The sequence below is a fragment of the Plecotus auritus genome (assembly GCF_963455305.1).
Source record: "Plecotus auritus genome assembly, chromosome: 4".
Lineage (NCBI taxonomy): Eukaryota > Metazoa > Chordata > Mammalia > Chiroptera > Vespertilionidae > Plecotus > Plecotus auritus.
In genome coordinates this window covers 26,254,384-26,270,104 of record NC_137775.1, presented here as the reverse complement: position 1 = coordinate 26,270,104, position 15,721 = coordinate 26,254,384, and the positions used below count along the sequence as shown (strand labels likewise).

Here is a 15,721-nt window from a genome sequence, read left to right as displayed (position 1 = left end):
TAAGATGTCTTTTCAACACAAGTAGGTAATTACCTAGTAGGTATATTGCACTTCTGTGTTGTATATTAGAAGTGCTCTATCAGAAGCAATTTTAGCCTGCTTCGGAATGTTTGTTAATTAAAAGATTTGGAGATTTAAATGGAATACCTCCAGCTTTGGGAAAAATCCTCGAAGTTGAGCCAATGAAAACTACAGCTCTTACTGTTCATCCAGAACTAACAGCATGTTCGAGCAGGCATTTGAATGCACCCTCAGCCATACAGAAGTAGCCCCACGGAATAGGCCACTTTTAGAAAGCCGTCTTTACTGCCCTTCCAGGGCTGGACTCTTCCTACTTGTCCAGCTTAGCTAGTCTCCCCAAGGATCTTTTTTCTGAATCTAAAAACAAAACAAAGCTTTTTTCTCTAACTGTCCAGCTTACCTGACAATGACTTGCCCAGGTTTGAGGATAACATAATTTGCAAGTAACAGATTAATGGTCAACATAATAAAAAGAGAAGGAGAATTAACTGAATATCCATTTTAATATTTTGACAACAATATAATAGCAGGAAATTCAGGAGGGATTTTCAATACATCATCTTTTTTCAAGGCCTACTATTAAAGGGCCAGTGAATTCCTTTATTATGAATGTTTCTTTGATTTTCATGAAGAGTGAGTTTTTGAAATTTAGCTTTAAAAAATAGTTTCAATAAGCCAAAACCCATTTCAAGTGCACCAGAACAGATTCATGCATTGAGCAAGCACTTACTAAATGACTACTAGGTGCTAGAAATCAGTTATGAGGAGCATAAAGATGAACAAATATAAATAAAGCTACAACACAGGACGTTAACAGGTGTTGAAGTAGACCCTTCTAGGCTAGGTTTGAGGAAGTTGGACAGGCTCCTCACATATGGTAACTTTCTACCTAAATGAACTGTATTTCAAATACTTCTGTAGAGCAAAACATTTATTTCTTTTGTTAGTGTCATTGACACATATTAAGCTTTAAAAAATTACCTGAGGAATACTCATCATTGTTAAAATAAAACAAAAAACCTTATTCCTGAAGCTCTTTGATTACCCCAATTTTTAAGGAGAAAAACTGAGGCCACCCTGCCTAATAATGGGGACCTGCTGCCACACACATATTCATGGCTTACAGTTCTTTATACAACCCTTTATCTTCCTGCTAACACAACTGGAGGACTTGCTAATTAAATCTGGTTTCTATTTCAGCAATTAGTCAACTGTCTTCTAAAGGGAAAAAAAACTGCCTTATTTTTCTTATTGAAACATTAAACTTAAGAATACGCCTAGATCCAGAACTTCTATTGGAGTCTAATATAATTCCTCCCATCATGTGCACTTTTCCCCTTGCATTGAGTCTGTGACTACATATTTTCTTTTTATCATTGTGTTTTAATCTGAGGTTCCCTTGACTTTGACAGATTGTGTTTGCACCGGATACATACCCCACAGCACTGGTGCCCCTACAATGTACCTTAGACTTCTTCAGGGTCACTGATTCACTCCCAACACCAGCAAACTCTTCAGTTGTCCTTAAAAATGATTCCTTTCTCAACAGTAAGAAAACAAACAACCCCATTAAAAAATGGCCCAAATATCTTAATCGACACCTTACCAAAGAAGATATACAGATGGAAAATAAGCATATGAAAAGATGCTCTGCATCAAATGTCAAAAGGGAAATACAAATTAAAACAACAATATGATACCACTACACACCTATTATAATGGCCAAAATGCAACATAGACAATTCAGCAGTTCATTATCAAACTAAACATATTCTTACCACACAATTCAGCAATCACACTCCTTGGTATTTACCCAGCGAGGTTGAAAACTTGGTTCCATACAAAAACCTGCAGGCAGGTTATTATAACCTCTTTATTCATAACTAGAGGCCCAGTGCACGAAATTCGTGCACTGCAGGGGCGGGGCCCTCAGCCCGGCCTGCACCCTCTCACAGTCCAGGACCCCCTGTGGGGAGCGGGCCTAAGCTGGCAGTCAGACATCCCTCTCACAGTCTGGGACCCTTCGCTTCTTACTGCCTGCCTGCTCACTGCTCCTTACCCTTGGCTTGCTGCTCCTTAGCCCTGCCGTGGAGGTGGGAGAGGCTCCTGCCACTGCCGTGGTGCTCACCAGCTGTGAGCCCGGCTTCTCCTGCATTGAGCATCTGTCCCCTGGTGGTCAGTGCACATCATAGTGACCAGTCGTTCTGGTCGTTCCCACCATAACGGTCACTTAGGTTTTTATTATATAGATTGGCAAAACTTGGAAGCAACCAAAATGTCCTTCAGTGGGTGAATGGATAAATTGTGGTGCATCCAGGTAATGGAATACCATTCAAAACTAAAAAATGCATTATCAAGCCATGAAAAGACTTGAAAACTTACATGTATATTACTAAGTAAAAGAAGGCAATCTAAAAGTTACCTGCTATATGATTTTAACTATATGACATTCAGGAAAAGACAAACTATGGAGACAGTAAAAAGATCAGTAGTTGCCATGGGTGGAGGTAGGGAATGAGAGGGAAAGGGATGAATAATAAGAGCACAGAGGATTTTTTGGGCAGTGAACATAACCTGTATGATACCATAATAATGGATAGATATTATTAGATATTTATTCAAACTCAGAATGTATAACACCAAAAGTAAACCCTAATGTAATCTATGTACTTTGGGTAATAATGATGTGTCAATATAGGCTGTAACAAATGTACCATCTGGTGGGGGGTAGTGGGAGCAGCTATGCCTGTGTGGGGGCAGGATGAATATAGAAAAATCTCTGTACCTTCCTCTCAATTTTGCTGTGAACCTCAAATTGCCCTAAAAAGTAGGATTTTGTTTTGTTTTGTTTTGTTTTGTTTTTTAGACAAGGGGGATACCTCCCTGGTTTCTGCTCATTCACCCTCTGCTATGGCTCCTTCTCCTCTCACTCGTTTCACTTTCTTGCTATCTCTTTTGCTTAATGTTATCTTTGGATATTGATCAGCTCCTCTAAGATAACTCAATGCTAACCTAGTAGCTGCTAACTGTTCTGTTCAGACCCACATTTCCCCAAGTTCTGCATGACTGGTAACCCAGGATGTCCCCTATTACGGGGCCCTGTTAGGGAAAATGCTGGCCTCCACTGGGCTCAGTCTAGTCATTTCCTAATTATTAGTTATATTGATTACCACACCCAGAGGGATGACAGAAATCCTGGCTCAGATATTAACTCCACAATACAGAACAAATTTGTTCACCTGCCAGGAGCTCTTTCAAATTCTGTTCAAAAGATTAAAGAAAGGCCAGGACAATTTCACCCTTTATTTTTTGTCTGACCTATTTTCTCCCTTCCCTGTCTGAATTGTTAACAATGTTCTATATTATTTTTCAAGACAAGCATCCTAGCCAAAAAAAAAAAATTTCTTTATGAACATTTTTATTGGATTGAGCTACAGCAAGTCTCCTAAAATTTGACTGCACTGAGCCTTGGGGCGCCAAGTGTGCTTGGCCAAGCTCTCCTTACTGAGTAGACTTCCTAACAGCCTGCACCGAGCCATCCTGCCTCCCTGCCTTTGCAGAGACTGCACAGCTGATCCCTTATCCAGCAGATTCAATTTACAGCATTTTATTTTACAAGAATGGCACTATAGGGAAATCAGGCTAACCTATCAGGCCATCTTAAAAGGACGTTATAACCCAATGTAGTTTCCAATTGAATGAGAAAACTGAAGTTGTGCTTTGATTTCACGACTTGGCTTTCTTTTGCCAATCAGCAAGTACTATTGAGTGGTAAACAATGTTGGAGGCACAGCATTGGGCAGGGGGAAGTAGGAAAGCAGATAAGGCAGTGGAATGCCTGCCTCTGTGTGGTGAACTGTCCAGGCTACTATCTCCCTTTCTGCAATCATCTCTCCATATGGTTATGGAATTAGAGGGGATGATATTTGCTTACAAAGTCATTCATCAAATACAAAAGGTAGTACCATCCTATGATTACAGCAGTGCTCTGGAAGGCTTAAGTAATACTAGGCAAAGTTAATTTCCTTTTATACTATTGCAATGACAGTAAGTGCCTACAGAAATGGCCGCTTACCAAGTCGATAATAACATTTATAAAATATATTGCAGATTTTGGAAGACAGCCACTAGGTGAATTGCAAACGTAAACCTCTTCCCTATTTGCCTACCCAATTCATTTGAAAATTGAACATCATTTCTTAAAAATAGGGACCTAACAATTGGAACTGGGTTGCTTATTATGGGGTGCTTTAAGGGTAACTGGGCACAGAAATTGTTGATTAGAAAGAATGGTAGCCCTCTGGAGAATTGGGCAATCAGTGTGAAAGCATTCCACACACAGCCAGGAATTTTGAATTTCAGTCATGACCTGTGTAACTCCTACTCAGCCAAGGTAAGGGTTCTCTCCAGCAGAGATTTATAACTGGTGGCATTTTATTAAATCACACAATAGATTAACACCCTATTGCATGGAAAGCCGGCCCCAAGAGCAACAGCACCTCTCATTTATTGAAAGATCTTGATACAAGGGAACACACACACACACACACACACACACACCACATATGAATGAAGCCAAATAGCCAAATATGAAGCGAGAAGTTTAGGCCACTGTCCAGATATCTCTAAATTAGGTACTGTGCATCAAGGTACAAAAACATCAAGATGAATGGGAGTTTAAAATTTTTCAACCTGGTGTTTTGGCATGAAATGTTTAGAATCAAAGGTTCTCTCTTCCATCACATCAAAAGAAAAGGTTGATCTAGAGGCAGGAATGGATCAAACACATTTGGAATTACATCACGTGGAGGGACAATATCAAAGGCATGCCCTTTGCTAATAAGTAATGATTCTTTCTGTTGCATCAAGTTTATTTCATGGATTATTTTCAAAATATATCACTGAGGTGACTCTATTATTACAATCTTGCAAGCTTCAAAGATCTACCAAATCATTTTATGATAAAGAAGGGACTTGAGAAAAATGATGGTTTCTATCCTTTTCTTTTCGTTCTTTCTTTTTTTTTTTTTTAATCATCACCCGAGGCTATTTTTCCATTGGTTTTTAGAGAGAGTGGAAAGAGAGAGGGAAAAACAGAGAGAAATATCTATGTGCGAAACACATCAATTGGGCTGGGGAGGAGCCTGCAACTGAGGTACATCAGTGCCCTTGACCAGAATAGAACCCAGGACCCTTCACTCCTCAGTCCAACGCTCTATCCACTGAGCCAAACTGACTAGGGCTATCCTTTTTTTGTGTGTGTTCTAAAATATTTTCTGCAGTGAAATAAAAGAAACAAATGACAAATGGATGTTATTAAGACAGCTAGTGAATTTATTGATTTTGCTTTTTTTAATATAGTTTATATATTCAATGGACTCTCAGCATAAACCACAAACTAGTTTTTGAGTTCTGCTATAGAATATTGTTATTCATTGAAACTCAATCAGCTGTTAATGAAATAAGTGAAAAGGCTGAATAATCATAGCTTACTCTTATATAGAGTACTGTCCTTTTAACAGCTCTGTAAATTAAAGGTAAAATTATGTAGCTGTACAGGGAGTACAGAGCCTTGGGCATTTCTGATCACTAGCTTGGTATAGGTCGGGATGAGGGAGGGAAAGAGTAGAAGAAAGAGGGCAGGAAGAGGCCCTCAAAATCACTCTTTCTCTGGTGTATGTTTTGATCTGAATACTAGCTAAGCTACCAAAATACAAAAAGCCCCAAGTACAACAGCTCAACACAAAAAGCTCATTCTCTCTCACAAGAGTCTGAAAGTAGGGATGGGGCTGGAATGGTAGAAAGCCTCACTCCCCAGTTTCTTCAGGGCCCCAGGTTCCTTTTACTTTTTACAAACAGTTTTATTAAGATACTAGAGGCCCGGTGCACAAAATTTGTGCACTGGGGGTGGGGGGTCCCCTCAGCCCAGCCTGCACCCTCTTCCAGTCTGGGACCCCTGGGGGGATGTCTGCCTGCCAGCTTAGGCCCACTCCCCATGAGGATCAGGCCTAAGCTGGCAGTCAAACATCCCTCTTGCAGTCCGGGACCCCTCGTTCCTTACTGCCAGCCTGCTTCTTGCTCCTTACCACTTGGCTCACTGCTCCTTAGCGCTGCCACAGAGGTGGAGAGGCTCCCGCCACCGCCGCTGTGCTTGCCAGCCGTGAGCTGGGCTTCTGGCTGAGCAGCGCTCCCCCTGTGGGAGCACACTGACCACCAGGGGGCAGCTCCTGCATTGAACATCTGCCCCCTGGTGGCCAGTGCACATCATAGCAACTGGTCATTCTGGTCATTCTGCCATAATGGTCGCTTAGGCTTTTATTATATAGATAATTTATATACCACACAATTCATTCCTTTAAAGTGTACAATTCAGTGGACTGTGGTACATTATATTATCAGTTTTAAAAATTGGTGTAAAATACGTTGGTATGGACTGAATGTGTCCCCCTGAATTTTGTATGTTGAGACCTAACTCCTAATGAGGTAGTGCTTGAAAGTGGGGCTTTTGGAAGGAGATTCAATTTGGATGAGGTCATGGTGGTGGAGGCCAATGTAAGGGAAGGAAAAGCCCAGAGCTTTCTCTTGGCCATGTAAGGACATAGTGAGAAGGTAACTATAAGACAGGAAGTGGGTCCTTAACCAGAACCCAACCTTGCTGGCACCCTGATCTTGGACTTCCAGCCTCCAGGCCTATGAGAAATAAATGTTTGTTGTTTAAGCCACCTCCATAGAATTTAGTTATGGCAGCCTGAGCAGACTAAGACATTTATACAACATAAATTTTCCATTTTAACCATTTTAAGTGTACAATTCAATAGCACTAATTATATTCACAATATTATGCAATCATAACTGCCATTTCCAAGACTTTTTTATCGACAAGCAAGTTTTTTTAAACAAGTGATATATGGGCCTTGTCCACATCTGTTCCATTTGCCTTCCATTGGCTGCAGCCACCTACAGGAGACTTGGGAGTGTAGCCTGAGGTCAGAAGCCAGGTGCCGGCTGCAGAACATGCACTCTAGTGCTAAAAGGAGGACGGGAGAAGGTATGCCTGGGGAAAACTGCAGTGCCCACCAAATATATGTGCCTAAAAATCTCTCGTACTCACTTTGGGTTGCTATAACAAAATACCACAGACTGTGTGGCTTACATATAACAGACATTTATTTCTCACAAACCCGGAGTCTGGAAATCCAAGGTCAAGGTGCCAGCAGATCCCAGGCCTGGTGAGGGCCAGCTTCCTGGTTTTCAGATGATCATCTTCTTTTTGTATCCTCATGTGGCAGAGAGCAGAGGGAAGAGGCAAGCCCACAGGTCTCGTCATGTAAAGGGAACTAACTCCATTTATGGGGGCTTCCCCCTCATAACCTATTACCTCCCAAAGGCACCATCATCAAATACCATCACTTTGGGGGTTAGGATTTCAACATATGAATTTTGGGGGGAATACAAACATCCTATCTAGGAACTGGTGAAGACGTCTGCTCTTTTGCTTTATAGAACAGTATGATCACCCCTCCAGTTATTTCTTGAGTAAAATATTGAAAAAATAAGGAACTGGGGGGCTTAAATCTACAGTAAGGGTGACTTCGGGAAAGGGGACTATTCTGAGTAGGAGGGGGGCCCACCACATAGCAGCAGCCAGGGTCCAAGGAGAGAGAGAAAAGCTCAGAGACTCCTAGAGCAGGACTTGATATGGACTTTCAAGAAAAAACATATGCAACTTGAGTCTTACCAAAGTATCTTTGCACTTCATTGGCTATGACCAGGTCCCATGACTATGCCTGAACTAATTGAGTTTCCAATTGGAGGAAACCCTTTGATTGGATTGGCTGGAGTCAAACACTGATGGTAGAAGGATGGAGTCAACACCATCAGAACACATGAACTCAGAAATGGGGAGGGGATAGTTCCCCATAGGGGGTCTGGGACTCCATTTTACTAGTTGTGCATCCTGCTATTCTATGTTCTACTCTATTCTGTTCACAGGCTCTATTCTGAACCCTGCCATTTTATCTCGGGAGCAGGACAACACAGATACAGAGAGGAATACACGCAGAATCAGGCATACTTGTTATGTATGTAAGGGGTGGGGCCCAGGGGCAGAGAGTGGCCAGGGAGAGGGAACAGTTTCAGCAGATACTGTGATGAAGTCCAGCCTGGCTGACCTGAAATGATATCTAGAGATGGAGGCAACAGGTGAGTCAGGTCAGCAGTCATCACTAGAGGTTAACATGAAACCTATGGGTATCATAGCAGGTAGTTGGAACATGGTAAAAAAAAAAAATCCAGAAGATATTTCTGTTATGCAGAAATGTAGCACCCCAAGACAGAGAAGCGGGGGGTATACTAATGACAACCGCCATGGCACACCCAGCTCAGTGTGCATTGGCTCCTGCTCACAATGCACTGGACTCAAAAGTTGCCCACACTCACAGGCATATGTCACCATGCTCGATGCAGGAGTGGCCACCACTGAGCATGAGATGTGAGAGGGCAGGAGTTACAAGAAGGGCCAGTAGCTTTGGGTGCTTGTATTTCCTTTTGGAAATTTCCTTAGGAATGTCTAGCTTCCCTTCACAACTTTTGTCTTTACAGAAATCAAGCTGGCTTTTCAAAAGTGTTCAATCAGGACTTCTAGTTTCAGCTTCACCATGCAATGAGCTTAGAAGTTGTTACTCCCATTCTTACAAGAAGAAAAAGATAAACAGAAAATCAGCAACTTTTCTAGGACCTACCAGAGAAAGGGGCAACATTCCCTCCCCTTGCCCCCCACCACCTCTGCCAAATCTGGATAGACAGGTGAATCCAGAAAGTTACAGCAAGACCTCCTTACCTGGGGCAGAAGCCACCAGAGCTATACATTGGTATAAACACTTAAATGGCAGATTTGATAAATTTCTGGAGGCTGAATATGGACTATCACGAGAGTGAGAAACTCCTGGGAAAGCCCACTTTTTCACAGAATGACTTCCAGGAAACCTTGGCATTCTGGGAAAGAGTCATCATTATGAAATACTAGACGCCCGGTGCACAAATTTGTGCACAGGCAGGTTCCTGCTGGCCCATGACAACTGGGCTGGGCTGGCTGCGGGGAGGAGCCTCGGGCAGTTGGCTGGCTGGCCCCGGTCACTGGTTGAACTCCCGGTCGAGGGGACAATTTGCATATTAGTCTTTTATTATATAGGATACTGAGAGGGTTCTCCATGAGAAGAACTACTCTCTAGGGCAGGGGTCCTCAAGCTTTTTAAACAGGGGGCCAGTTCACTGTCCCTCAGACCATTGTAGGGCTGGACTATAGTTTAAAAAAAAAACTATGAACAAATTCCTATGCACACTGTGGGCCCGGGACGAGTCGGCTGCTAAGCAGGACAGGCAGTGGCATCCGGCGGGCTGGATAAATGTCCTCGGTGGGCCGGATGTGGCCCGCGGGCTGTAGTTTGAGGACCCCTGTTCTAGGGGAAAAGACTTCCCAGGGCCTTATCCCACCCTGGGGAAAGGGCATTTCTCCCACTCTATACCCCTCTGGCTTTCCTGTCTCATCTAAGGGGAGAAAAAGGCTAAGAAACACTTGTGAACGTCACAGCCCAGGGACACAGGCTAAAAGACTGAGAAATAATAATATATTGTAGAACCCTTCCCCTCCCCTACTCCCAGCACACCAACAAAGCTCCAGTAGAGTGGCCCACCCCCCCTTCATGTGGCCCCGCCCCCCCTTCATGGGCCCACTTACAGCCGTTCATCCGGCTCCACCAGCTTGTTCACGTGGTCCTGCCCCCTGTTCATGTGGCCACACACCGCCAATCATGCGACCCCACCCCCTAGATCAGAAGCCCAATTCCAGCAGAAGTCGTGGCCCCAACCCCTTGTTCAAGTGCCCTCTTACCCCTGACCACGTGGCCCCACCCCCTTGAGACCTCAGTTGGTCTGTTTCTGGGGTGCCATCTCCCTGGTTGGCTGTCTGGCCCTGCTCTCCCCACCTGTCAACAGTCCCTTTGCCAAAGTTGTTTGCAGAAAATGGTTTGTGCGTGCCCTCTCTTTCCTGCTGGGTCTGTGACAGCTGGGATTGACAAGGAGACAGGACAGCAAAGTCCTGTCCAGAGTCCATGCAAGAGGTCCAGAAGGGACTGTGCAGTCCCTGCATGGCTGGGGGAGAGAAGGGTGGTGAGGCAGGGGTGTTGACTAGGAAGCGGAATGCCCTCAGGGCAAGTGCTGCACACACACAATCACCCCACACTCCTGGGAGGAGCAGTTGTGGCCCATTGTCCAAGTGACAGCTACTGCAGCTCAGAGAGGGCAAGTGACTTCCTCCAGAGCACAGAGCAGTTAAGGGCAGAGCTAAAAATAGAACCGAGTGGATTACAGCTCAAGGAGATGCAGGGTAACCAACCAAACAGGAGTTCTTAAAGAGGCCCAAACTTCTTGGTTCTGTTTCTCTGGAAAACTCTGATACAGTGCCTGGACACATTTGTTGACAGGGAGGAGTTAATCTTTTCACAGTAAATACAAAGCCCCAATTTTAATGAAAAGGGATTTTTTTTTTCAGTGAAAGATAATCATTCTATCCATTTACCTGACAGTGGTATTAACAAATATATATACTTCATTCAACTTTGCTGCTTTTCACTAATTCTCATTAATTAATTTCATTAAATAACATAAATGCTTATTCTCAAAGAAGTCATTATAACCCTAGCCAACCATTTCTAACTGCAGTCATATGAGGGCTCCTACATCTTAACCATCTTCTAGAGGTGCCTATGGAAATGAACAATTGCCATGAAAACTAGTAAACCAGGACCAATCACAAACTACAATCACACTTGCTCACCTGCTTGTCGAGCCAAACGGATGGAGCTAAAACTCCATTTCTGCCTCTGCTTTTTGTTTTGTTTAGATTTTGGAAAATAAAGAAAAATATAGGATGCCACCATGTGAGAGTCTCGGGTACATACTGGCTTTTAGTGTCTAAGTCCCTCTCCTGGATGGGGCTGACCGGAAGACTCTGCTATTGCGTCTCAAACTCCACTTTAACTGAAGTCAGCTGTGGATGGCTTTCATTCTGCAGCATGAGGCAGTATTTTATTTTACTTTATAATGGTTTTCTTGGCTGGAAAACGAGAGTGTTTTTGTTGTGTTAACCCAAACCAACATGCTAATTTTGGAAGTTCCCAAGGGAGTGGCCCCTACATACCAGATGCTAGACACCACGCATTGAAGGCAAACACAAGCTACACAGCAACAATAGAACAGCAATGTGTCTCCAACAAGTTTCTAACAATATGTCTTTTAGCAGATAGACTCAGACTTTATTTCAACAAATGTAAGATAGAAAAATATCAAGTGAATATAGCAGTTGCTCTTTCTGTAACAAGGTTTGGAATGTGCAATGCGATTTGCAAGGACTAGCTTAATAGGAAGGTTTTACTTCTGTTTGGGCTTCTTAATGCTGAATTCTATTTCAGCCATTGCATTTGCTTGAAAGAATATTGGACACAGTAAAACTGGTATTTAAAAAGGTCATGGCATTCAATAATAAATATTACAAAGCAGTGAACCAAAACAACTTTTAAAATATTTTTTAGTAATTACTAAAAGTCAACATTAAACTTGATGATTAAAGCTAAGAACTCATATTTTCAAAATAGCTTTGACATTTCTTACCAACGTAGAATAGAATAGTAGAACTCTTATTTTTTATAAACAAGTAAATTAGAGTAAACATGATATTTCAGACGACTATAAACCGTAAACATCAATTCAGTGTATTTATATATCTTTTCAATAATATACTCTTTGCCCAACTGGCCATAAAAAACTGTAGTTCTATCATCAAAAATGTGCCCTTGGATGTAATCTTTGAGCTGATTACCTGATGCCATCATGTCTACACTCCATCTTTGAAGGGGGTGGTTGAGGGACTGAGTACATGCAGATATTTGGTTATGGTTATAATGTCAAAAAAAAATGTGCCAAGAGTCTGCAGCTGAACCCGCTGTCTTATTTTGTTAAGCACCTTCATATTCTTTTGTCTTTGTTATGCCTCAGGTAAACTGACGCTAAATAATTCACACAGGTGCTCATTTTGTTGCTGTCAGTCTGGTTCAGATTCTTTCTTTGCTTCCCTTCCCCGCTCCTCAAAGAATAAAACTGGGCAGCCCCTCATTAAAATATGTTGTCTCTAACATATGAAATAAGTATCTATGTACATATATACATACATGCGTTTCCTTTTCAAGGACTGGGTAACTCCTCATTTTCTATCAAATAATCCTTCTTCATATACTTGGTTCCCCTGACTAGCCTCCACACTACTAGGTAAGCATCCTTCAGTGACCTCCTGCTGGCTTCTTCAGGGCTGTCTGCAATCTGCCAGGTACTAGCCGCCAGCGGGACTCCTCTGGGGCTGCCCCTCACCCCTTGCCCCCTTTGCTGAGCGGAGCCACCTGCTACCTTTCCACCTTCTGCCCCGCCAGCTACCTCCTCCGGCAGCTCCTCCATGACAAAAGGCAGCTGGTCTCCACCTGGCTGCGCCTCCTCCCCCTGCGGCTGCGTCTCCAGGTCCTCGTAGTTGCTTTGCTTTCTGGTCTCCAAGAATTTGACCACACAGTAAATGATGGAACCCAGGGTGTTCACCACGACGCCGGCAATGAAGAGGGAGGTGGGCGCCACGTCGCTGAAGGCCACCATGCCCACCGTGATGGTGGCGATGCTCTTCACCACGCCCACGAAGCTGGTGGTCACGGCCGAGTTGATGTAGGTGCAGTGCAGCGTGGTGAAGTTCATGGCGCAGCCGATCAGGACGCAGGCCACGAAGATGCAGACCATCGTGGGGTCCTTCCAGCCGGGGAAGGCCCAGACTTGGATCGCGTCGGTGCTGGCGAAGGAGAGGACGACCAGCAGCGGGGTGGCGGAGATGGCGATGGCGTACTGCGCGGTGAGCGGCCCGTGCTGGGTGTCCGCGCTCGCCTTCTGGATGAGCACCAGGTAGGCGGCGTGCACCAGCACCGCCAGCACGCCCGTCACGTAGCCCATGGGGTCGCCCGTCAGGTCGCCGGCTCCTGAGGCGCAGGAAGAGGGCCGCAGAGCCAGGAGAGAGAAAGACAAGACACCAGGTTGGCGCGGGTGGCTCTCTACGGGGGAGACGCGTCGGGTTGGAAAGCAGACGGGGTTCCTGCCCCACCTCTGCCCATGGGTATAAAATGGTCAGTGCCCAATGCGGGGCAGGAGGAGAGGCGCCTTCCCTGCCACGTCCCCAGGGCATCATGTCTATCTCCGTCCCCGACAGAGGTCCCGGAGAGGCAGATGCCCTCGGGTAGGCGGTGGCGCTGAGCCGACGCGGAGGTGGCCAGGTGTTTGGTATCCTTGCCCTCCGTGGGGTGCCAGAGGGAAAGGGATCCCCAACTAGTAGCTTCTAACTCCCGCGGGCTGGGCGCGGGGCAAAGAAAGGCCCTCTCACCCCAAAAGCTTTCCCACTCCCGCCGGCTCCCGTCTCATTCAGTCGGCCAAGCCCACGCGGTCTCAACGCAGCCCCTTCTGCCCCGCGCCCGCAGCCCCCCGCGCGGCGCCGCCGGAGCCCTCCAACTAGCCCGGGCGGCCCAGGCTTCGCTGCCATCGCCCCCACCCCCACTCCAGCCCCGCGTGACCCAAGGAAGTTCACGGCCCCCTCCTTCCGGCGTGGTCTGGGATTCCAGCTCCGGGCTCAGGCGGCTCTCCCACCCCTCCCGGAGGAAGGAAGGGGTGAAGGGGGACGGGGTGGCGGGAAGGACGATACGGGGTGAGGCAGGGGCGGGGGTCGAAAGCCAGGACGGGGGGTGGGAGCTCTGAAAGGGGAGGCCGGAGCTCTGGGGAAGGCTCCTCTGGGTCTCAGAAGTCGCGCTTTTGAGCCGAGCGACACGTTCCAACTCTCCGCCTGTCTCAGTCGCCCCATCTGGAAGTGAGGACGCGGCACTAGTCATCCCTGCGGTCTCTGCCCGAGGGATGGGGTGGGGTGGGGTGGGATGGGGTCGGCGCGCGTCCGCTCACCTGCCAGAGCAGCGCCGCAGGTGGTGATGAGCACGGCGGCGAGCACCCCCGGCGAGGGCGCGCCGTTCTTGAGCACCAGGACGCCGATGAGCATGGTGACCAGGGGCAGGCAGCGCTTGAAGACCACGTACATGGGCAGGCTGAGGCCGCGCAGCGACCAGAGCGTGAGGCTGGACTGCAGCGTGGAGAGCACTGTGACCCCCGCGAAGGAGCGCGCCAGGCTCAGGCCGAAGGGGGGCACCGCGATCAGCCCGAGGCGCCGCAGCAGCTCCAGGCTCAGCGCCGCCGTGGAGCTGGTCAGGCACTGCACCAGGGTCAGGAAGGAGAACTGGTAGCGGCTGAGGAGGAACTTGAGGAGGATGTTGAGGGAGCCCGAGAAGACCCCGTGCGCGATGGCCACCGAGATGCCCAGCAGGCGGCCCCGGCACAGCTGCCGCATCGCGCCCGCTCCGCCGCACCCGGCGGTGGAGGACCTGCGGGAGGAGAGCGGGGAGGAGAGCCGGGAGGAGCGCGGCGAGGGCGGCGCGGGTACCAGCCCAGCGCCGTGGGCGAAGGGCAGGGGGCCCCGCGGCAGGGGGCGCCGGCTCCGCCGCGGAGGGCAGCTCCAGCCAGGCGTCCTCGCGGCTCGGTGGCTCCGCGTCCGACTGCCCGTACTCGGCAGTGACGGGGGCGGAGGACTCCGAAAAGTGGCAGGGTGGGGGGGCTGGTCTGAGAGGAGTGGCGGGAATCCTAGCGACAGCAGTTCGTAAGTAGGTGACGAGCTGCAATGGGTTGTGTCCCGCGCGGGTTCACCATCAGGGAGAACACTGAGGCTGGAAACCCGGGCAGCTGCCACCGCAAGCGGACGGGACCCGCGCCCCTCCGGCACCCAGCGCCCACGCCAGCGGGCTCTCAGGGTGCTGTCCCCTCTCCCCCAGCAGGGTCAGCTGTTCCGGCTTGCCCCTTCTTCCCTGCTCCGAGTCAAGGGGGATCCTGGCACAGCTAAAGATTTTAGAGACCACAGCGCCCCAGGGTCCAACACCCGTTATTAGCTGCAACAAGTGACAGCGCCCCAGCCTCCTTGCCCCACCCCACCCCCCACCCCCCCGCGCTGCATGGCTTTCCCCCCACGGTCCCTGCCCGCGCAGCCGCGGGATCTTGTCCCGCTGCCGACCAGGGAGGTCTGTGCCAGCGGGCGGCGGAATTCCCTGATGCTCTAGATTCGGGCGCTGACGCCCCGACATTGAAGGAACCCGAGGCCCAGGACGCCGCGCCAGCATGCTTTAGGACGGGAAGGCTGGCCCCGTCCGGTCCCCGGCACCCCGCACCCTGAGCGCGCGCCTTCCAGGGAGGGACCTGGAATTACGCGCACGGCTCTGGGGGGGGGGGGGGGGGAAGCTTCCGGGGTCGCAGTGGCCTCGCGCGGCTGTGGAGCCTGGGGCGGGGGCGGGGGCAAGTGTTCCGAGTGGAGCAAAGACGTGATATTAGAGAAAGAGCAGAAACTAAGTCTGTGGAGAGAGTAGCTGTATGGGTTCCAGAGGAGCGCCTGGGCGCCGGTGCCCCAGGGGTGGGCTGCGAGCGACTGACCGCGCCGGGGAGTGGGGTGGGTGGGCGCGGAGGTGGGAAGGAACGGCGTGGCGGGCTGGAACTGGGACCGTGACCCAGCTGAGAGCAGGTGTTAGCTTTCTGTGGA

The 15,721-nt window shown here is 48.0% G+C and overlaps 1 protein-coding gene across 1 annotated transcript; it reads right to left on the bottom strand.

Annotated features, from left to right (window-relative positions):
- Positions 1-11,315: 11,315 nt before the first annotated feature.
- SLC35D3 (solute carrier family 35 member D3) lies at positions 11,316-14,488 on the bottom strand (the record flags this gene model as incomplete). The annotated part of the gene is made up of 2 exons (XM_080665537.1): positions 11,316-13,085; positions 14,050-14,488. The coding sequence occupies 2 exons, from the start codon at positions 14,486-14,488 to the stop codon at positions 12,259-12,261; spliced, it is 1,266 nt and encodes a 421-aa protein (XP_080521663.1). The 3' UTR covers positions 11,316-12,258.
- Positions 14,489-15,721: the final 1,233 nt, after the last annotated feature.